This window comes from Acomys minous (assembly GCF_964271855.1).
Source record: "Acomys minous genome assembly, chromosome: 5".
In the NCBI taxonomy this organism is placed as follows: Eukaryota; Metazoa; Chordata; class Mammalia; order Rodentia; family Muridae; genus Acomys; species Acomys minous.
Window position 1 is genome coordinate 19848799 of NC_140494.1, and position 24735 is coordinate 19873533.

General features: G+C 41.3%; 1 protein-coding gene across 11 annotated transcripts in view; it reads right to left on the minus strand.

Annotated features, from left to right (window-relative positions):
- Nucleotides 1–24735, minus strand: part of NEBL (nebulette) — a 362420-nt gene that overhangs the window by 12261 nt on the left and 325424 nt on the right. For 8 of the 11 annotated variants that reach the window (XM_084782452.1, XM_084782451.1, XM_084782450.1 and 5 more), the window contains 5 exons: nt 22982–23074; nt 21341–21445; nt 20245–20416; nt 16318–16410; nt 15136–15285 (listed from right to left, as the gene is read on the minus strand). In XM_084782452.1, coding sequence (XP_084638578.1) covers nt 15136–15285; nt 16318–16410; nt 20245–20416; nt 21341–21445; nt 22982–23074 — 613 coding nt within the window. The remainder of the gene's footprint in view (nt 1–15135; nt 15286–16317; nt 16411–20244; nt 20417–21340; nt 21446–22981; nt 23075–24735) is intronic. The other 3 variants (XM_084782458.1, XM_084782457.1, XM_084782449.1) reach the window with 3 other exon arrangements.

Genomic DNA, 24735 nt, shown 5'->3' on the forward strand with positions numbered 1-24735 from the left:
AAAAAAGAATGAGCAGATATAATTCTTGGATATTGTGAGTTTAATAATTTATAAATGGCAAATGCATTCTAATGGTGCATGAAATCAATACTTTAAAGACGTTTAATGACTGGCAGATTTAGAACTGTAATATGTTCTCTATAATAATATTAGTTTGAGTGGGGAATTCTTTTTAATAGTTCTTGAGTGAATTTATATTATTATATTATTACAAATTGCACACAGTGTCCAGATACGGCATCACAGAGAGATTGCCAAAATCTTTATTTGGATTACAATTGCTATAAACTCACCAAACTATGATTAAATATCAAATCCTTCCAGAAAACAGCCCTGGTTAAGATTATCAACTCAATTTACATATTTGACATGAAAGGTTGTCAGGAATATTATAAAAATCTACCCATGAGGACAAAATAATGAAATCAGCCTAAATATCCAGGCTCCTGCTGTTGCAAGGTGCTGCCTTGTGAGGAGCAGAGGAAGCTGGAAGAATGGTCACTTACCTCTTCAGCTCCCAGCAAATACTCCTCAGGAAATGTGCCGCTTACTGCCTTGCCTGCCATGTAGTAAGTCTTGGCAGCTATTAGAAATTATTATGACTGTCTGCTAAGTTACAGGCAGGCCAAGCATAGAGAAATGACACAACTATTGCTCTTGAGGAGCCATGATGACCCTGGGCAGCCAGCCCTTCAGTCAATTAGGGAGATGGTGCCGGGCATGTATGTAGGGCATGTCCAATTAAATACATAAATTAAGGATGTAGAGTAAAAAAATACCCCAAGGATGTTTTTCACCATTTAGTCTGGTAATTTCTTCATTAATTATTATTTGAACCTGTTCATACAGTTTAAGGATTATTTGAACAGTTTTACTCACTTACCTGAAAGAAACAGACAAAAAAACCTATATTCAAATCTACTGTTACACTGTTACAGGACTGCCCTTCAAAGGAAGCCAGTGGCTACTGTTAATACAGGAAGTAAGTAAAGGCATCCAATTTAGTCCTGAGTGTGTGTGGGTTGGTAAACAGAGACAAGATTCAGGAAGAGCCACTGCAGGGTAAGTTTCTCCCCACACCTACGTTGATTATCCTCATCTCCCTGAATTATTTAGTAGTTTTGGTGGAGTCATAAGGTTTGCTATCTGCCTTATAAGAAGTGCACTAAATAGATTAGGAATTCTCCTAGGACTGTGCAAACATCACTGAAAGCCCAGGGGAATCAACTAAGTAAAAACAAATGCCAAGCTTTTAAAAGAGGCATGAGTACTCATTCTGCATTGCTCTCACACCATTGAATACTTTCCTTGAAACTTAGAAAAATGAACAAAAAATATTAAAGGGCTGGCTTTAAAACTCAGCTTAAGAACTCAGTGCAGTACCTGGACAATGACAACATGTGCTCACGTCCCAAGGTGGATGAGGGAAATCTCACAAGGCCCCACCCCTGGATGAAGAGTTTCTGCTATTAATGGCTAATAAGAATGGGGGACCAGATAGTTTAGTTTCACAATGAAGCTTAGTTGTTTAGGGGTTAAGATGTTTTTAGGCCTAGATAGATGTTTAAAGTTGACAGAGATGATATGTGATAGATGTTGATTTATAGTCAGAATTTTAGACTCACCAAGATAGGAAAATGTTTTCTTCAAGGTTGCCAAATACAAATAGCCAAAACACTATGAATGTAACAGTAATATACTTCTTGATTGTTTTGTGGTTCTTCTTGCTGTATGTAGTTTATTTTATATATGTGAAATAATATAAATCTATATGTAAAAAATAAAAATATTACTTAAAAAAAAAGAAAAGGAGACTCAGTCTTCTGCAGGGACAAGTACACTAATAATTATCCAAACCCAAGTGGTCATCCCTAAACATATACCCACATCAGTAACACTAAACAGACTCAGAGGGGCGAATGTCTGCATGCATGTGTATATGTATGTGTGTAATAATGAACTTAGAAGGGTGTGGCATGTGACAGTGTGTGTGTATATACATATATATGTAACAATAATAATAAAAGATGAGATCATGAAGTTGAGAGGGAGTGGGGGGGTGTGGGAAGAATTGGAGGGAAGAAACTGTGGGATAGAAACAATGTAAATACAATACTCCTGTATAAAGTTTTTTTTTTAAAAAATGGTAAAAAGAAAAGAGCCCAGTGAATGATAGCTATTCTTTGTGTGATACGCCTTGCATGGACCTGCTGTTATCATAGCAAGATACCTGGCTAACTGTGACAAGCAAGGACAATTCACAAAAGCGGGAGGCAGCACGGTGGCCTTTTATGTGGCGAATGGTCAGAGTCCATGGCATGAGTACAGACGGTCATACCATGCAGTGCTTTTTAAACTCAAGAACACTTAGTCTGGGGGGCTTCCACTTCTATAACAGTAATGCCACAAAACAAAAGCTTTCCCTTCCTAAGGCAGCAACAAAACACAGCAGAGTGAATCACCTTTATTTCACATTGGTAAGATTTATTGGTCAGAGATCTGGAAGCTGGAAGCTGACCAAAGGACCAGTTCACACTCAGTTTGGAACACAACGCAATATTTAGAAAGCCAAAATGTCTCTTCCTCTGTCCCAGAAAATTCTTCCACTGGTCTGAATAATTTCTAGCTAAATGTTAATTTTTTAATTTTTAGATTTATTCATTCACATGAATACATTGCCTAAACATATATCTGTGCACCACTTGTGTATCTGGTACCTAAGGAGATCATACAAGGGCATTGGATTCGCCTGGAACTGTAGTTACAGATGGGTGTGAGCTACCATGTGGCTGCCACGTATTCAACCCAGGTCCTCTTCAAGAGCACTGAATGCTCTTGACCACTGAGATATCTCTCCAGCACCTAAATATTAACTATAAAAACTAAACAATAAGTGACTGAAATTTTAAAAGTGAGTAGATGAAAAGATCTTAAAATCTAAAAGTGAAAAGGGAGAAAAAGAACTGGAAAAAAAAGGAGGGAAGTTGATAAAGCTGTACAAAGATCAAAGCAAAGAAACGCATTCAAAACAATGGGGAAAATTAACCCCAGATGAGCCCTATTCAGGGGACGCGCCCACCTTTAGGATGCAGTAAGAGAATGAGCAAAGTTAAACACCTCGGCATGCACACTGTGCCATAGGTTGCTATTAATTATCACATCTAAAGTAAGCACTGTTGTCATGTCAATATTAAAACTGAAGGCTGGAGGCTTAGCAGGAAGGCTGGAGAAGAGTCACCTTCTGTGGAGGGGAACACAGGACAGGGGTCAAGACGGCAAAGACAAACTGGAGACTGTGAAGACCTCCCTGGATCAAAGGTTAGTGAATGGACAAAGGCCCACGGCTAAAGAAAAAAGGGGCTTCACTGGCTTCTGACATGATGTGAATTGAGAACATAATTTGGGTTTTTTTTTTCCTCAGAGGCTCACTATTTTGTACATCCACAGCAAACAGGAAACCGTCCTTCAGAAATTTCCCAATAATGAGTTCAGGACACAACAGAATGAAATTATTGTCATTATTTCCCAAGACTTCAGATTTATCAGCTAATGCGTGCTGAAGAAGTTAATGAGATTGTGTTTTGGTTTTGGTTTTAGAACAATGAATCTCTCTTTTTGACAACAAGAAAGCATTTCCAAGAAGAAAAAAGAATGAAGGTGCTCCTGGTTATTTGAAAGTGGATATTAATTAATGAGGTAAGCCCTATCTCGATCCCCTTGTGCAGGAGAAAGGTGGCTGAGACACTGGGACAGATTTTTTTTTTTTTTTTTTAAATCCCCCTTCCAAAATAAATGTAGTTCCATCATGGGGCCCATTTGTTCAAATAACTTTTAATTTATTATGTTTACTTATTAGGTAGTTGTACACCATGCCATACTTACAGAGGTCGGAGGAGAACTTGTGGGAAGCAGTTATCTCTTCCTACTATGTGGGACTCAGATATTAAACTCAGGCCATCAGGCTTGGTGGCAAACACCTTTACCTATGGTGCCATCTCTCCAGCTCTCTAATAGCTTTTAAACATATCTTTTATTTTTGAGTTTCACTTCAGAATCTCAAGGCCTGACGATACATGAGCCCCCATAAAACACAAGTGGCACCTAAATCCACAAAGACTATGCTTCATCCAGCAGCATGGTACTTTGTGATCTAAGGGAACCCTTTGCACTATGGGAAATTCTTTGCTTCTTTAGAAGAAGTCAGAATCATTACAGATAACCCCAAGGCTTTAGTTTGCTTGTTTTTGATGATGATCTCTGAACAGACAACTACTTAAAAAACAGACTTTTCACCTAGTAAACCAGGGGTTAATAGACCTTACTACAAAAAGCCATAATCTAGAATCTAGTTAAAATTGTGACATTTTGAAAGCATACCCAACCATCACTGTGGTAGAGAATAATTGTGTAAACTTGGAAATCATGTGCAGATGTGCACCCAGGAATGGAGCCGCTGCCAGCACTTGACTTTCATCCGCTCAGCCTCCCCTTCTTTCATCACACCTGCTAGGGCTAAAAGTCTGCACACAAAATAAACAACCACAAGCTTTGGGGCCTGTTGGGTAAGTCCAGAGCCCAATCTGACTGTCATAACACAAAAATAATCACAGAAGATACAAGACTGTGAGGTCAATTTCCGAACAATCACTTTGAGTAACCAGAGCCATTTTAGACTCTGACAGGGAGAGATGGAGGGAGAGGAAGAAAGCAAAGAAGACAGGGAGGAAAAAAAAAACAGGGAGAGGAAAGGGGAGAGGGAGATGGGGGAAGGGGAGAAAGGGAGACGGGAGGTAAGAAGAGAGAAAAAAATATTTTGTTTTTCATTCAGATTGCAATATCATCCTATTTTACCCAGAGAAGTTATCAGTCTAATATGTACTTGTCTACTTGATAAGCTATGCATAATGATTAAATATAATGATGTGTCAATCAGTATACTGGCTGGATTTTACATTATAAGAGAAAAGCAATCCATTTTCTATCAAGTAATTTCACAACAAAATTCCATCTATTAGTGATCAATTCTTAAAAGTTTCCTAGAAAATACTGAAGTATCACTTTGCCAGGTGTGACAACACATGCCTAGAATACCAGCATGTAGGAGTCTGAGGCAGGAGCATCCTGAGTTCCAGGTCAGCATGAGCTCCTCAGATACTGTCTCAAAATGCAAAAGGCACAAAGCATCATGACCGAAATAAGCAAGATTTTCAAATTCAGTTTTAGAAATAACACCCAAATTCAGTTGGGAAATAACCAATGAGAGTCTATAGTTGAAGTCGTTTTCTTTATACGATTCCAGTAAGAAAGAAATTAGATTGAAGAGGATGAGATTGGCATCATGAAATTAAAATATGGTTGAAAATAGACATAAGTTTATTTTTAAAATGAAGGTCAATATTTCTAGATCAGAAGTTTTCTTTTAAAAGCATTTTTATATCTGAAGTCTAAAAATATAGAAATAAAATGATTATCATAAAAGAGGGATTAACATATCCTTCATCTCACATTCTTTGTCCACTTCTGTGACAGAATCCTAAGGTCTGGCTCGTGATGTGCACTGGGTCTCTAGCAGTGTTCTTCTTGCATATCTGCTGCGTTGCACACTCTAACCGTCACCATTTTTCTTTTCTTCTTCCTTCCCTAATTACCACAGTGACCACTACTTTCTTCCCTGTCTGTATATATTTGATCTCTTTTTACCTTATAAGTCAAACAGAAATGAGATCACATGATATTCTTTCACAATGTTGGGTTTATTTTACTTGATGAGGTGTCTTCTGGCTCCCTTCATGTTGTACCAAATGACAGCATCCCCTATTAAAGGCTGAATAATATTTCTATTGTGCTTTGTTTTTCATTTTCTTTATGCATCCATCAATGGATATTAAGGTTGCTAGCCAAGCTGGAAAGAATGCTGCATTGTACGTGGGAATGCTCTATAGGATCTTATTTTGTCTCTTGTGGGTATATACATAGAAAAGAGACTACTGGATTATAAAGTATCTGTTTATCCTTTTTCAGGAACTTCCAAATTGTTTTCTGTAATTTCTGTAATACTCTACACACACACACACACACACACACACACACACACACACACACACACACACAAAGACTATACCATTGTTTCATTTTCCAAATGATTGCTTTCTTTCTTTTTGGGGTCTTTTTAGTTTTGGTTTTTAATATGGTTTTGGAGAGACAGGGTTTCTCTACATAAGCCTGCACGTCCTGGAACTTACTTTGTAGACCAGGCTGGCCTCAACTCAGAGATTTGCCTGCCTCTGCCTCCTAAGTGCTGGGATTAAAGGTGTGTGCCACCACACCCATCCAGAGGATTATTTTCTAATAGAATGGACCTGTCTAATTTAAAAACTATGCTAATGAATAGAAGACAATAGCCCTGAAATAGGGCACAGAATGTCATCTGTAAGTTTAAGACATATTCAACTGATATCATGCAAAGGCTTGGGGGCCTCCAGGTACTACTCACATTAAAAGATATTTGGAAATGCCGCAAAGTGGATGCATATCTACTGTTTGCATATATTTTTAGCTTATTATTACTATGCACTGTGTTTGATACTTCTGCTCCAAGTTTAATGGGGAGTAGATTAATGACACTGCACTGGGAAATGTATGACCCACCTGAAAGATCTTTCTTCTCTTGTGTTCGGTCTCTGCCCAGCTCCCTTCTCTCCATACTCACTATTCTTGAAGATAACTAAATGTCATACCCACGCCTCTATTGACCTCCAGAGTTCATGACCTCACAATAAACCAGAAAATAATAAGGGAAATCTAATGGGCACTTCTACGTTTTGAGTTCCTATGAAGAACAAATGTCATGAGGAAAATAAAACCCTGAGTCCTGTAATGGAAGTTTTAGTTTCTTTGTAAAATTAGTTATGTTACGCATGTTGTATAGGTATGTATGTTATGGAAGTATGTTTTTGTTTTAATCCCAGGTATGGGATTTTAGTTAGCCTTTAGTGTGTCCGTAGCTGATCATTGCCTTCTGCAGGACATGGTCTTTGCCAGCTGGTAACGGCCTATGCGCAGCATGGAGAGGGGTATGGTCTAGGACTCAATGAAAGATAAATAGGGGAGCCCCGAGAGAGAGGGAGAAAGGGTGGCATGTGTTAGGTAGGGTGTAGCAGTTTAGAGAGACCAGAGACAAATGGCGTGGAGACAGATGGAGAGAATGTTTCAATGCAGTGGCTCAGAGGAGATTGCTTGCTGTGTTTGCTGTTCATGGAAACCGGTGTTGCCCCCAATTGACCCTAAAAAGCCAGGAGAAGTAAAGGGGTCTGTGCTCCATCTCTCCACTAACATTTTTTCCCTCCTTCCTTTCTTATATAGCCCTAAAGGCTTAAGTGGTTGGTGGGAGGGATGTAGAGGCTTCAATGCCCCAAGTAAAATAGAGTTTAAAAACAAGCATCAACAAAGTTCGGAAGTAGTTACATAAAAGCAGAGGGTTAATGCAGGAACTATTCACCAGTTCTTCGGTTATAGAAGGTCATGACTTGAGATGTTTTAATAAACATAGCTTCCAATGATATGTCCCAATGATCTATCTTAATATTCTTAAACCATAAATAGTAGTGTTGTCTTCCAATTCAAGTAAGCTTTAATAAGAGAGTAATAAATTAAAAACTAATGTCGATTTTAATTGATTTAACACATGTAGAGAAGCTGCTTCTTTATATTCCAAGTTAAACTTTAATTTGATCATATTTATATACCCAGTGATATTTATTGGATGTGTGTGTGTGTGTGTGTGTGTGTGTGTGTGTGTGTGTGTGTGTGTGTTGGATCCCAATATATATTCCAGGTGACAGTCCTAGGCTAGAGATCAAACAAATAGTAACAAGACAAAAAATACTATGCTCTAATTGGACTCTGGGAGAGACAGTATGCAAACTTGCTAATAAAATGTCAATAAGTAGGACTGGAAAGATGTCTCAGTCATTGAGAACCCCAGCTATTCTTGCAGAGGACCAGAATCAATCCCTAAAACCCACATGGCAGTTGACAACTCCAGTCAAAGGCTATCCAATACCCTCTTTTCACCTTTCCTTTTCTGGCCTCCAGGAGCACCGGGCAGGCAGTAGTATACAGATGTCCAAAGGCAAGGAAATAAAGAGTTGTGGAGTATATGTGGGACACATGACCAAACAAAGTCTTCCTGATTAACTGACATTTAATCAGAGTCCTGAAGGAAGTAAGCAAACCACAAAATCATGGAAGGAAAGAGTGTTCTAGGAAAGAGGGCCAGTAATTGGAAAGGCCAGATGCGGAAATACATCAGGCAGGCTGACATGGCCAGGAGGGCTGCACGATCAGGGTAAAGAGACTCACGGAGCTGAAGGCAGAACCAGTGGGCAGACCACGCAATGCCTTGTGGACTATGGTTTCCCACTTTTAGTATAAGTCAGATTGAGAACCTTCAGAGTATTGAGAACAAAAAGATACTGAGATCAAATACAGCTTTTGAAAGGGTGTCTCTGACTGGGGCATGAGGCCAGGGCAGAGCAATGTGGCTAAGGATGGAATTAGAAGAAGCAGGAGCTACTTGGTCAGTTCTAGTCAGAGGAAATGTTCCATCACAATGTCTGCAAGAGCACAATGTATCTCATTCACCATCCAGAGAATGGTAAAGTCACTGAAGACAATAAGTGTATCTTTTATTTGTGTGTTTCAGCATCTCACCCATCTAGAAGATGCTAAATAAAAGCAACAGGCAGGCAAAGTTACCATAACACTAAACTGCAAGGGTAACTGTTCTCTTAATTGGTGCAGTGCTTTGTTGACACCTGTGGACAAGTGGGTGAGAATTTCAGAAAATACTGAAACCTCCTTTACAATCTACTCTCCTTTGAAAACACATAAACGGTACTGTACGTGCAGCTTGGCCAGGCTGGGTTAAACTCCACAAAACTCAGACATTTGCTTTGAGTCAGGAAAAGGAGGAAGGAGCTGGGGAAAGTTCACGAGGTTGGAAAGCTAAAATGTCTGTTTTGAAAAGTGCACCTGCTTTTCATTCACTGCCACACCCCTATGTCCCTCTGATGCTCCACAGAAGAAACAGAAACAAGGAAAATACCTGAAGCCAAACTGAACACACGTTCAAACTGAGGGCAGCAAAGAATAACTGCAATTGAAAACCCATTAAAAACCTTCGCAACGACAGAGGACTGCAAGTGAAGGGAAGCCAAAAAAACACAAAGCAGTACCAGGAGGCAGATACACTAGACAAGTGAAATAAAGACAAACATAAAATCAAAGGAGACCTCAGCAAAATGAGCAGAGAGCATACGGAACATGTCCACCAGACGACACATGTGTCAGGCTAAGAGCAAGCAAAACACAACCCGGGAAGGCAATAAAGATGACTTCAGCTATTCAAGAATCAAAATAAAATTGGATGAAGTTTAAATAAAATCCTCTGTTATTGAATCAAAATAGCACAATAGAGACATTCAAAGAAAACCCTCCAGTAACTTAATCCATTGAAGAGCAGCCTGGAGAGCAAAGCAAGCTCTAGATAATCACATAAGAAATGAAAATATTCAGCAATCAAAGCAAGATGGGCAACTGGCATGAGAGACATGGAGACCAAGCAATGAGAAAACTGAAAACTCAGAGAATTCTTCTAGGTTAACACTCACAGGAGGCAAACGCTGCCCCTTTCTCCAAGGAAACAAGATGACCACCTAACCCTCTGTCCTAACAGTCAGCTTTTCCTCTCAGTCATAGGAAGGACCCCAAGAACTGAACCTCACAGCTGCCTAGCCACCTCATTTGTAAAGCCAAACAGATGGATTTTAGAGCATAAACACATTGTCACAGAGACAAGAAAAAGAGAGGAAAGGAGTTCACTGAAGTTTATGGCACTTAGCTAAGGAAGCATAAAATATCTCGGAACACTCCTGAGCCTCCAGTCCTGCCTGTCGTGCACAGGAAATCAGAGCCAGGAACTGTCAGGACCCCCGGCCCAGCATCCTGATATTCAGCATAGCTTTGCCACACATGTCCGCTCTGCAGCAGGAGATGACTGAATTACATAAAAGGGCCATTTTCTAGGATGCAACACTTTTTAATCATATACAAATTCTACACATCTAAACTTAATGGGATCAAGAAAATCTTGAAGGAAAAAAAAATAACATTTGAAATACATAAGAACGTTTTCCATTTTCTTGTCCTCTACCAAGTATTGTGACACGAGTCTCAGTTTCTAGGGCTGGAAGTTTAAACAAAGGCACATGATTGACTGCTGCTGCTGAGGGCACTCATTATTTTCAGCAAACACTTGTCATCACCATAAAATCCTGTCTTGTCATCAGTCAGCTCCTCCTTACCAGAGCCCAGCACGGCAAGCATTGCAAAGGGATCCTATGTTTCAAAGCCTCCAAGTCCTTGCCAAGAAAAGAAAAAAGCAGCCCTCATCGGATTGTTTTCAGCTTTGCTTCAATGTCATCAAAATATCAAGACATTGAAACAAAGTATAAGTGTAAAAATTTTCCTTCAAGGGCTTCCACAAGAGATGTTTATTTCAAAAGATATTTCTAGGTGTGCACGGGAACACATGGAGGCCCGATGCAATGCCAGGTGTCTTCTTCAGTTGCTTTTCACTCTATTTATTGACACAAGGCCTCTCATTGAACAAGGAACTTATCAAGTGATTTCAATGGTTGCCGAGCAAACCCACGGGGTCCTGCAGGCATGCCTTCCCACCACTGAGATTACAGGAATGCTTTCTCACACCTGGATTTTTACATGGGTGCTGGGATTTGAGCTCAGCTCCTCATATTTCATGCTTACCCACTGAGGAATCCCCCCAGTGTTAGCATACTGCCCCTAGTCTGCCTAGCAACCTATGATGTCATTACTTGCCTGCATCTAGATGGGCTAGCTTCCCAGGATATAAAAAGAACAAACCCATCTCTCTCTCTCTCTCTCTCTCTCTCTCTCTCTCTCTCTCTCTCTCTCTCTCTCTCTCTCTCTCTCCCTCTCTCTCTCTCTCTCTCCTCTTCTCTTCTCTTGTTCCTCTCTTCCTCTCTGTCTCTGTCTCTCTGTCTGTCTCTGTCCCTGTCTCTCTTGTTCTTTTGTTCCTCTCTGCTGTCTCTCTGTCTCTGTCTGTCTGTCTGTCTGTCTGTCTGTCTGTCTCTCTCTCTCTCTCTCTCTCTCTCTCTCCTCTTCTCTTCTCTTGTTCCTCTCTTCCTCTCTGTCTCTGTCCCTCTCTCTCTTGTTCTTTTGTTCCTCTCTGCTGTCTCTCTGTGTCTGTCTGTCTGTCTGTCTGTCTGTCTGTCTGTCTCTCTCTCTCTCTCTCTCTCTCTCTCTCTCTCTCTCTCTCTCCTGGGATGCCTTTCTTTCCTTCTCTCCCCATGCGTCTACAATAAATCTTATACCATGTATTTTGTGTGGTGCATATTGCATATTTAACACCCAGCCCTGTGGCTTTTACTTTTTGGTGCTGCTTTAGGTTAGGGAACCTTTGGGAAACAGGACCTCCATGCAGAATGGTTCCAAAGAGGTTGGCTCTGGAACCGAAAAGCTATAGCTGACATTTAGCAAGTTATAAGCCCTGGGAAGCAGAGATTTGCAAGATGATAAAGTGTGATGGCTAGTGTTGTGTTTTAAGTTTAAATTACTGTGCTTAAGAGAGCTCATGCCTTTAATCCCAGCACTCAGAAGGCAGAAGCAGGCAGATCTCTGTGAGTTCAAGGCCACCCTGGCCTACAGAATGAGTTCCAGGACAGCCAGGACTACACAGAGAAAACCTGCCTCAAAAAACCAGAGAGAGACAAAAAGACAGAGAGAGAGAGAGAGAGAGAGAGAGAGAGAGAGAGAGAGAGAGAGAGAGAGATCTATAAAACAAAAATTTCTCTAACCTGTAAGCCCCACTTGCCCACAGACAGATAACTTCCTGGGATGCTGGGGCTTGTGGTTCACGTAAGATAACAAGGCACGTAGTTTTGTTTCTGTAAAGTTTGGTTACCCCAAATGCACAGAATGCGTGCTTCATCAGCTGTAGAGAGGAAGTTCATAGGCAGGATCTACTTCAGGATGTATGCTTGCCTCTGATTGCAAAACTGCATGAAGGGCATGGTCTTGTGAGTTTTGCCTTTATTCTAAGCTCCTGACTAGTGTGATTCAGAGCCATACACATTCAGAGCATGAGTCTTGGGTATGGACTAGCCAGTATCCATGGTCTGGCCTCTTATTTATTAAAATGTATTCATGTCGGACTGGTATATCTCTGAATGACCTCAGACCCATAACAGCAGTTTGGTAGTTGGGTGGGTGGGGGTGGAGGTGCGGTTAGTTTGAATGTATGAAGTTTGTATGTCTCTATTCATTTGAACAGACAAAGTAGGTCTCATTGATAATGCTTTGCATGCCCTAAAATGAATGAATTTAGGGGAATATTCGCATGGATCTTAAAGACTACTCTGAGGAGCATAGACACGTCCTGGTGTGGAGTCATCTGATTTGATGTCACCAAACTTAATTGTACATTTTGAGTCCTGCTCCATATCTCTATATCTACCTGCAAAACTAAGAGGTGTTCCTAAAGAAAAAGTGTATTAGGCTGGTGATGGGTGCCTACAAATGGCAGAAACTTACAAATATCTCCAAAGAGTCAATTTGACATCACAAGGCTGCCTTCAACCCCGTGAGCCATCACTGCCTGCTAAAAATCTACTTCCTGCTACCTTGCTCAGAGTAGAAAGTACCTTCATTTTAATTAGTGTTTCTGAGCTTGGCGTGTGGTAGAGTACCTGCCTAGCTGCACAACCTGCTCCCCGAATTCTGTGTCTCTGCTTTCTCAGGCTGGAATTACAAAGGGGCCACTGTACGCACTGGGCATGGATATGGTCTCTGGGAGTCCAAACTTCACTCTTCTAACTAGAATGGTAAGTGGCTCATCCACAGCACACTCTCTAGACTATCGTTCTTCCTGCACGGGCATGGTGCATGCCTGTAATCTCAGTAAATAGGAGGCCGAGGCATGAAGATGGCGAGTTACTTTAAGCTCTAGTCTTCAACAGCTAATGTAGGTGAAAGGATATCTGCTTGTACTTTTTCTCAATGGAGACATCTTCTCATTCCATTTAGCTTCACATAGGAATGGATCCTCCTTTTGAAATAATTGGAATTAACACAGAACAGTGGTTTGAAAAAGCAAGAGGAGATAATACACAATTACCAGCATCAGTGAGTTTTACAGCCTTGGGAAAGAAAAAGCAGTGACCCAAGTCAACTGGGTTATCTCTCACTACCAAAGATGGGGAGCTGAGGCCTCTGAAGTGGACCGTTCTGAATTTCCTGCATCTAAGTGGAGTCGTCCAAGATTGTAGACTTGGGAGAAGACTGCAAAGTACACCTCCAGCACAGCCTCTGAACTTTAGTGGTCTATACACTTGAATGAGTCCGTATCACAGCCTTGCAGAACTCAGTTCATTCAAGCCACTTTTCATCCTTGCAGAAGGCTTTTCTGACATCAAGGCTAAACAAAATTGCCTCTCAACTCCTGACCCCATCCCATTTGCTCGTTCCCCTGGTTCTATTTATAATTAGTAGTATCACTTTGTGACTGTTCAATATCAGAGTCCCGTCAGCAGAGTCTATGTCCCTATGGCAGATCCCTGTCTCTTGTGTTCAATGTATTACAGATCCAAGTTCTTGGCTGTTGCTGATGTACATCTAATGAGTAGGTGAGTGAATGGCAGATGCTGTGCTGTTGTGCACACAGGAGATACAAGAGCCACCACGGAAGCAAATGCCCCCATCCTAGGAAGACAGTAACTGCAGGATGCTTAGCTGAGGGATAGGCAATGCCACTGGCCAGTAGTTCTTACATCTGCTTCCTGCACTTCTCTTAGCAAGCATCAGCACTAGTATGTACACCCAGAACCTTAAAAAGCACTAAAGGAAAGTCAATATCTCCCACTCAAAAAGAAGAAAAATAATTGAAGAAGTTCTGGAAGCCTCCATGAATGGGCCAGACCCAGATAAAAGAGACCAATGTGCATTTTATCTATAATTAAAAACAAAACTTGTTTGTTCTTGTTTCTTTGGAATTGCCTAAAAGAAGATGACTGGGCATGATCTCACAGGGAGCTGCCATCTTAGTACTTGAGAGGCTACACAGGAGGACTCAAGACTGAGGCCTGACTAGGCTTAAATATAGCAAGATTCTGTCTTGGGGAAAAAAAAGGTATAAACAGGAGTCTCCCACATCCCTAGAAATCTCAGGCCAGACAGCGTTTACAGTTCAAGTATAAAAAGCATGATTGATTTTATATTCATCAGTGCATTACTGTGAGGGGCACAATGATTTGATTACAGGAGCTGTCCTTGGAAATGATACTTGTCTTCCTCAGGTATTAAACTGCTTAACTTCAAACTCCTGCCCAGCGACTTCAGCGATCTCATCTTGGAAACTCAGAGTGTGTGTGTTGTCCCCTTGCCCTCCCAGTGTACTGAGTCTTGCCTTTAATGACAGCTTCATCAGCAGCCATCATTTAACACCCCAATGGAATTCAGTGAAAGTTCTGAAAAGGATCTACCTACTTGGATGCATAAAAGAAACAGCACAGGAAAAGAAGCACAGATCACAGTAAAGTAATGATTGTTAATATCAACAATGTTTTCTACTTAAGAAAAAGAATGGTACATCCCAAGCAGCCCATGCCAGTTCTTTCTGACAAGCTCTCATTCAATAAATTTACATCAGTATTTATACACACACCAATTTATAGCAATAGCTTAACCACCCAAATGTTGATGTAAGATTGGCTTTCTCCCTTTAATAGAAACCATATAGAAATGACACAGAACTCTGATGGGCCCCTAAGACTGTGCAGACCCACAACATACCCTCCAGTCATAGATTCATGTAGCAAATCTGAGCACACTTTCGTTGTTATGGTACACTACACAGACAATAGTAAAGCATGCAAAACCACAAGTTAGTAGCTTTAAGTAAAAGATCCTTAAGTTTCAAAACATAGAATTAAAATTTCAAACACACCCAGGCTGTTTGTGCAAAGGTGAAAGCGTATAAAACACACTCCGGTGCCCATCTGAGAAGTGAGTTAATCATGAATGGCTGCAGTTTGGTACCTCCTTCATCAGATGGTCTCGTTAGCTCACTGCAGCATGAAAAGCTAGGGTAGAGCTCTGAGATCTCTGACTTGTCATCTCCCAGACCTGTACCAAAAGTGCTGCCGGAATGAGAGCAAGACAGGCGTCTCCGGTACTGACTCGCCTTTTCTACAGCAGAGAAGAATATTCAGACACATGAACAGGTGGCTTATACAACAGACAGATTCCTTAAAAGCTTCATGGGAAAGGAAAAGCAATCCCTAATTAGATAATAATCCTAATCTCTGCTATGACAAGGTTCTAGTAAACTATCCCAGACTTAGCATGGGCTGCAACACATGCATACAGGACCTAAAAGGCATTTACTCTCATTTAATCTGGCTTTACTAGGAGACATAAGGGCGAGGAGGTGGACAATATCTAAGAAAACACTGGAAAACTAAGAAATATCTTTGAAAGCAAACATTTGCTTTAAACACTGGCTTTCAAGTAGCCCTGAGTATATACTACTTGGATTTTGTTTCTTTTGAAACTAGGAAATTGCATAATAATTTTCAGACCACATTTGCTAAGCATGGCTTTAAAGCCTAAATGTGCAGCCATGTTGTTACTATACCAAATCATTCATTTCCCCCCTTTTAATGACATATATGTCACCCAAACTCAGTTGAGTAAGTCCCGATGAGAACTATTCATCTTATATTGTATGAAAATTTGGAGATGAATGCTAAATACCTGCAGGTTTAATTTGAAAGCATACATGATGCTTTAGAGAAACCATTCCATTGTTCTATGTATAATTTTTGAAACCTGATTCTAAAATACTATCACGCTGTGTTTTATGAAGCAGATCTTCTTTTTGTTCCAGAAGCTCTTTGCAATCCAAATAACTAGATCTGCAGACCCAAAAAGCCTATAGAATCATATTTGCCAATGAAAGGCAAATGTAAGTATACTCTAGACACCATTTTTAAATGAATCTAGGACAAATTAGTGTAGGATTTATTTCCAAGCTCCTTTGTAAGTTTGGTTTTCATAAATAACTAATGTTATTTTAAAGTGACATAGTGCATTTCCTGGGTTTTCTGACTGCTCAACTTTAAATTGACAGAGCATGTTTGCCACAGTGAAAGTCTATAACTCATCATCATTAACTTTCAGGACAAAGCCCAGGGAAACAGAGAGGAATGCAAAAGATACCAGAGAGCATATGGAGACTTCTAGACTGAATATTGTCCTCCAGGGGGTCAATGTCGAAGATGGAGCCAGGATCTGTGCGCCACACTTTGAGGTCTTTCACCAAAAGGAAGAAATCAAGAGATCAAGAGGGAACTTTGGAAAGCCAGCGTGGAAGTCAGTCAAGCAAGGGCAACACATTAAGAGCATCCCAGTAGAACACTGTAGAGCCCAGAGAATGGTGCAGTTGGGGACAATGGGGGGAAGGACATGTGTAGCTGCTAAAAAAAAAAGTTTGTCATCACATTTGAGCAACTCAGTTCCTTCACTGCCCAGCATGGAAGTCACCATGAAGTACCCATGACTCTCCCAAAGGCAGGTTGACACAAGGCTGCTGTACTTGGTACTACTGCATGCCCAAATACCAACACTCCTTGCTCCACCCAAGGCCAGTCAACATCTGCTTAAAATTTCTGACTGAGGACACCTGAGTATTCATTGGAAATGAGGGAAAAGTTTTTGTTTAAAACCCTTCTCTCCCTGGAACAGGAAAGAACGCTGGAAATGTAGACTAGTGGCAGGACCAGTTTTCATTCCAAGTCTGGGTCTATGGCAACAAATCAAGCCATAGAGGACACGAGTATCACCAATTCTGCAGAAAGTTTTCTTCTAACAAGGAACTACGGCAGGTGAGGGGCAGAGGTATGAGTAAAAATATACTTCTGTGTTCAGTTGGCATGCTATTGTCATAGCTTATTCTGAAGGGTCCCCCCAAAGACCCATGTATTGCAGACCTCTTCACTAGCCTATGACATTATCCAAAGTTGTGGAAACTTCAAGAGGTGATCACTGATGAGATAAAGTTAGATAACTGGGGACGCTCCCTCTAAGAATATCTTGGGACAAGTCTACCCAGGTCTCCTTTGTTTCCCAGTAGCTGTCTCCCTTTGTCACATACTCTGACTGTTATGACTGCACTGCACTGCCACAGAGCCAAAACAATAGAGCCAAATGACCTTGGGCTAAAACCTCATGCTGTCAGCCACATTAACACGTTTCTCTTTTAAGTTGGCTTCTTGAGTATTTTGTCACAATGACTGACGTCCACCAACAGACATGGAGGCCAATGTACCCTTGTTTTATTGTAGCTACAGGCAAAATTCAAACTTAATAATTTCTGAGTGTATCTGTTGTTACAATTGATGGATCTAAGAGGGCTGTGTAGCGATAAATAACTGGAAAATAAGTACTTGGCTATGACAGAAATGAGTTGAGGTTAAACTAACATAGTTAATGGCTAAAAGCAAATGCTTTCTTACCAATTATCTACTGTTGACCATATGCCAAGCACTATTCCCTGTTACGCTCTAACTCATTAAGCATCATATATACTTCTATGGACACTGATGTTGACATTGTTTCCTAAGTGATGAACCTGAGGCTCAGACAGACTGAGTAGCTTTGCCAAGCTCATCTAACTAGTGAGCAGCAGAGCCCCACAACAAAAATAGGAGCAGCACCAGCTGTCTTGGTCTTCACTGACTAGCAAATCTGCAAACATATGCTTCCATGCGTGGTATAGACCCTGGCTCAGTAGGAAGTATGGTGTTGGTTAAATGTGCTTCACTTTATGATTTCATAAGCGAGCCTTCCCAGACACTGATTTTCCCCATATGAAGAAATAAACTGACTTCTAGATTGCCCACCGAATAAATAAATTTTAGTTATACATCTTGTGTTTAAAAAATACTGATAACTGCTATTGCAAACTCTATAAACACTGGCCCTGAGAGCCCTGTCTAGATGCTTCCAACATTTTTAGCAATGATTTCACCATCATTCCTGGTCCTTGAGCTTTGTAAGACCTCAGGGTGAGATGAATCACACCACTCTCTCTGATGAGTTATTAACACAAATCAATGGACTCTTCCATTTCTGCATTACTTTGACTGAAAACATCACAATTCATCCATCCATCTTACTATGGCCCCTGTAAGTAATCAAGCTGGAAGGAGGAGTAAAGCCATCAGTAGCCTACAAATCGGTCTGGACTGGTTCCTTGGAAAATACTGTTTCACTTCAGAAATGGTCTAAGTCACTCGGAGCTTGGATGTTGGCGCTCTTGCTTTCTGCTAAACTGTTACTTTGTCAAGTACATGCCTCCCCACCTAACTCACCGTCCCATGCCCTCTCACTGCTTTGGTTCTCAAGCAGAAGCTCTTCCTCTCTAAGAGGAAGGTACCCTAACAGTGAGGTTACCAAGAAATCTGTGCCACATGTGGTTTGAATAGGAATGTCCCCCTACGCTCTTGTATTTGATGGTTGCCCCATACAGAGTGGCACTTCTAGGAGGTGTAGCCTTGATGGAGGAAGCGTGTCATTGAGGATAGGAGAGCTTTGAGGTCTTCTATGGCGGAGTTATGCTCCGTGTGGCAGTCAGTCTCTCCCTGCTGCCTGCTGATCCAGATGTAGAGCTCTCAGCTCCTTCTCCAGCACCATGTCTGCCTGCACGCTGCCGTGCTTCCCGCCATGATGATAAAATGGACTAAACCTCTGAAACTGAAAGCCAACCGCAATTAAATGTTTTTGATTTTTTTTTTTAAATAAGAGTTGCCATGGCCATGGCCAGTTAGAGTTTCACAGCAATGAAACCCTAACTGAGACCCCGCAGTTGCCAAAATCTCTCTGACCTTGATGGCTTGCAAAGTCAATCGGACGGTATCTAAAATCTCAGTGGAGACAAATCTCTGGGCACACCTGTGAGGGATTATCCTGAGTAGGTTGACTGAGGTAGGAAGACGCACCCTAAATGCAAGGGGCACCGTTCTACGAGTTGTGGCCCTGGACTGTGTAGAAGGGAGAAAGTGGGCTGAACCCAAGGACTCATCGCTCCTCATTTCCTAGCAGGGGCACAACGTGGCCAGCCACCTCAGCTACTCTCACCGTAACTTCGTGGGATAGGCTGTGCCCTTGAACTGTGGACCAAAATAAATTCCAAAATAACAAGTAAAATAAGGGGAGTGTGTGTGTGTGTGTGTGTGTGTGTGTGTGTGTGTGTGTGTGTGTGTGTGTATCACAGAGATGCTAAAAGGAACTGCATAGTGAGCTACACAGCTGGAGTAAATATAGAAACTCAGAGGCTAACTGCGCCAAAGGATGTAGGACTCAGGGTTTTGATCTGTACTGAGATAGAGTGATTTTCCTTTCTAGCCTGCTTATATTTCAATCTGATTTCCATTGATATTTCAAGCCACATTCCCTAGGATTTCCCTGGAGTGAACATAAGGAAAAGACACAGTGAAAAATGGGTTCCTGTCTAAATTACCCGGCTTTTGCGTGGCCCTTAAATATCCCAATTCAGAAACACTATTCAAAAAATGCTAATAATTCCTATTACAGAACACCCTCAGACTCTATATTTAATGATGAAAGGACATAAGCAGGAAGTGACTAAGTCTGTCACCCAGGTACCCAATGTCTACAGTGTAACACTTTCACCAAGCAAACCCACAAGCTAAAGGAAGCAAAATGGTCAACCAGTTCTCTCTGGAATGCTTCTGTTTAACAAGTAGATACTAAACAGAACTTTCTTTTTTTTCTTTTTTTCTTTTTTTTTTTTTTTTGGTTTTAGGAGACAGGGTTTCTCTGTGTAGCCTTGGCCGTCCTGGACTCACTTTGTAGACCAGGCTGGCCTCGAACTCACAGCAATCCGCCTGCCTCTGCCTCCCGAGTGCTGGGATTAAAGGCGTGCACCACCAACTTTCAAGAATAATATTGCCAATGCTATTCTCTGAAAGCCCTGGATGCCTTTCATCATGGTACGAAAGCATTCTGCCTGCGATCTAGTAAAAATTTACATCAAACCTGGGAGGTCAGATGAACACGGAAGGTAGTTCTAGCTCGGGCTAGGTCCTCTGACCATGCACACCCAAGAGAAGAGCACAGGCTCACCAACAATGATCCCCGGTCTTCGATCCATCTCCACAACATGAGGCTGGACACCCTTGTAGGCAGCATCGCTCACGACCTGGGTGTTCTTCCTCACCCGCTCCGTCACAGGGTCATCCACAACAGGAGTGAAGCCCCTTCCCTTTGTTTTCTCAAAATCTTCATGATATTTCACCTGAAAAAGAAAAACTATTATTAATGTAAGCCTGAAATTCCTGATGGTCTCACAAAGCTTTTATAAAATGATAGGTCACATAAAGTGCATGTGGATTATTACATATAATAAATATAGTATGATATAATATATTTCCTGAACTAGTCCAAAAATAATGTCAGAAATCAAGTGCTAATAATTTTACATTTTTAAACACTATAAATAGTATCTCCTTTAAATGGTATATAAACCTATATATCAGTAGGATATAAAAGACAATTACATTAAAACATCAGTTACTTCCTAAAACACAAAATTTGACTACAGATTGATTTCCTATCTTTTCATCTTCAATAGTGACAAGTTATTTGGGCATAATTCTTCAAGTGCTGTTTAAAATTAGATTAAGAGAGTTCTATAAAATTTTATATACAGTTACAGAACAGCTGTGTATATTATAAAACATACATTCTTTTCACGTTCTGAAATTCAAAGAGGGCAATAATTGAACCACTCTGAAACTATACAGATTGAACAAAACACCTTAAGTGGGTGAACTTCATGATTAAAAAAAAATTACAACATGAAACTGTTTTCAAAACACACTAAAAATATTTTTATAATGCACAAATATACCAAAATGTGTCTTAAAATTATGTAAAAAAAAAACAAAATATAGGCAAATAACACTCACAAAACATATTTGCAGTAGTCAAGTTAGAAATAAAAACACACCAAAAGTCACTGAGGGGAAGTTATTTTATTAGAATAAGTATTTTCATTACATTTCAGTGGAACTAGAGCCCCGGTGTCCCCACGGGCTCATTCACACCCACATGCGTTGTTAGCTGTCCAGATTAATAGAGAACTAAAGCCATCCAAACACAGCTCTTGCCATTCCTTAGTATGTTTTAGTCATGGAGGCAGTGTTCTGGCACATCCTACCATGGAAACATGATTTTGTGCTTCTTTAACATGTCTCAAAGCAGGTGTATCTAAGATCAGACATGGTCTACCTCTCATTTGTTTGTGGTCCTGAGTGTATTTCACCTGCAAGAGAGACAGGAGGTATCCACATAATTGGATAATTATAATCTAAAGATTGCATCACTTTTTAAAGCTTTACTCAGAATTATTTCCCAGGTAACTTTGCCTTCGGTGGATGACATTTTGTTCCACAATCGTCACCTAAAATGACACTCTTGATGCTCCCCCTTAGAAGTTAATACATAAATGACTTAAGTCTGTCAACAGGAAACAAACACGCCGACCAACAGCCAGTGAATGCCCGCCATGAAACTGCTTAACACATTTAAACAGTGCAAATTAAACGTGAGGCAGAACCTGAATGCACTGTGCCTAAGTACTTTTCTCCTGTAAGAGTGTTGAGGGAAACACAACTGATTTCCTTTATTTTTTTTTCCCCTCCCTAAAGAATGAGGGAGAACCAGGACAAATCTGTTTTCTTCTGAGCAGCTACACCTTAAAGACAATTGATGCTGAACACACCCAATATCTCTGGGTAGGAATGTGGTGAGAGACCTGCCAATTATGAATCCAAATCTCAAATGCTGAGCCTGAGGTCCAGAGGTCCTGCAGGTGTGCTGTGAGCAGAGCCTGAGGTCCAGAGGTCCTGCAGGTGTGCTGTGAGCAGAGCCTGAGGTCCAGAGGTCCTGCAGGTGTGCTGTGAGCAGAGCCTGAGGTCCAGAGGTCCTGCAGGTGTGCTGTGAGCAGAGCCTGACACGCAGATCTGCAGGCATCTGAGGTCCAGAGGTCCTGCAGGTGTGCTGTGAGCAGAGCCTGAGGTCCAGAGGTCCTGCAGGTGTGCTGTGAGCAGAGCCTGAGGTCCAGAGGTCCTGCAGGTGTGCTGTGAGCAGAGCCTGACACGCAGATCTGCAGGCATCTGAGGTCCAGAGGTCCTGCAGGTGTGCTGTGAGCAGAGCCTGAGGTCCAGAGGTCCTGCAGGTGTGCTGTGAGCAGAGCCTGAGGTCCAGAGGTCCTGCAGGTGTGCTGTGAGCAGAGCCTGACACGCAGATCTGCAGGCAGCCTGAGGTCCAGAGGTCCTGCAGGTGTGCTGTGAGCAGAGCCTGACACGCAGATCTGCAAGCATCTAAGGGAGTCCTGCAGTGGATTCTGGGACCCACCATGGACAGCTTCCTTGACTGGCTGAATCCTATATTAAATGCACTAAATGGTTTATCTTTTCTATTCTTATTTTGAATTACTCATTTTTAACTTCATCTCTGCAGAAAGCATTTACTAACTAACTCATGTTCAGTGAAGTACATCAATAAAATGTCAATTTTTAAAAACATATACATCAAAGACTTAGTTTCAAAGATACTGGTTAAAATAACATGAGTCATTGTTTAAATGAACTATACATGTAATTATATCAGTCATATCTGATATTAATGAGGGACTGCATATTAATGTTAATGCACATGTTGAGGGCTTTTGGGATTCATCTGAGATAGCATATGCATTCATTGGAAATAAACTTTACTCTCAAGGCAATAAGCAACGCAAGTAAATTATAAAGGATACATCCATTGCAATGGTCCAAAATGAATTAAAGCCACTTGCCGAGCTAATATTTTCTTGATTCTTCTTTACTCGTTCCATTTCAGGAGTTACACTTAAGGCCGTAGCCCTTCCCAGTTGACCTTTATAATAAACCTAGCATTTCAGAGAAGAAAATAGAGGATTGTGAATCACTTCAGAAGTAACAACAGCAACAAAAAGAATCAAATCATATTTAATGTTAAAGGGCTAGCCAAGGAAGAGAAACTCATTAAAACAAAGGAGAAAGCATGGAGAAGGAGGAAGAGGAGACTTAAAATGCTTTCAACTTTAAGCATCTATTTCATTTTGGCATAGCAGTGTACCTCTTCTCAACCGCTGTGGATAGGCTCGAATATATTTCCAGTAAGCCTGGAGTGAGCCTTTAAGCACACATGGGTATGAGAAGAAATGCTTTGTAGATATTACAAGTCGTCTTTGAATAGTGTGGTATTACATAGTTGTATTTTTTCAGAAATTAACTACAACAGGGGCCTCGGCAGTATGTATTTCAGCAGGTGACCATGGCAAGCCATGTAAAGACAGCATGCTTCCCTCCATGCCAGTCTTCCTTCTCCCTGACATATACTTTCTTAGAGTAATAGAGTCCCATCAGGTCTGCCTGGGAAGGAAAGAATGCTCCTCCTCTAAAAGACAGAGAGACACCTGTTAGAAATCGTATCTCATGCTAACCTGACTTTGGTTCATAAACTGGCCCAATGGCTTTATGAGTTGGAAGAATAAATGATTTGTTTGACGATAATAGAGTTCTGGCTTTCCTCTTCCAAACAACCCATTCTGTACGCTAATGGATTCCCAAGAGGATGCTCTCAGTCAGTTGTAGGTGGGATTTATACACAGAGGGATGTAGAGTGGTCCATGAGTCTAATTAAAAATGCTGCCTTGGCCATTGTTGAGTGGAGAGTGGGGACTGACTTTCACACAAACTCTGGTGCCCCATATTTGACCATGTTCCCTTGATGGGGACACCTGGTTGGTGGCACTCAGAGGAAGGATAGCAGGCTACCAAGAAGAGACTTGACACTCTATGATCATATAGAGGTGGAGGAGGTCTCCCTCAGTCATAGTCATAGGGGAGGGGAGTAGAAGGAAAATGGGAGGGAGGGAGGAATGGGAGGATACAAGGGATAGGATAACAATTGAGATGTGATATGAATAAATTAATTTTTAAAATGCTGCCTTGGGCCAAGTGCCCATTAACAGGTCCATTTCACACGATATATTTAGTCAACCACACAGACCTCACTCTTTCCCCCCAGAAGCAAAGGAATAATCATCAAGAATGAGAGAAAGGGCCCAGAGGGGCATGAAAAACAAGAACTCCAGCAGGTAGGAAAAAGCAAGAGAGCTGGACCAAGATCCCAAGAACTACCTGCCTTCCTAAGGGAGCCACAGCAATCATCAGCACAAAGACAAGATGGGCAGGACACGGCACCAATTGGAGGGCAGTCATCACAGAGCACACTGCAAGCCCTGCAGCACCTACCACCCTGACACTGTCCTCTGAAGCAACTGCCAAGACAGTGGTTCTCAACCCTCCTAGAGCGGCAACCCTTTAATACAGTTCCTCATGTGGTACCCCCCCTCCCCCCACCATACATTATTTCGCTACTACTCCAAAACTCATTTTGCTACTGTTATGAGCTGTAGTGTAAACATCTGATATGCAGGATATGCAACTTTTGTGGGAGTTGTACGAACAGGTTGAGAACCACTGCTCTACTATAATCCTCTTATCTGAATATTGAAATGTTTGC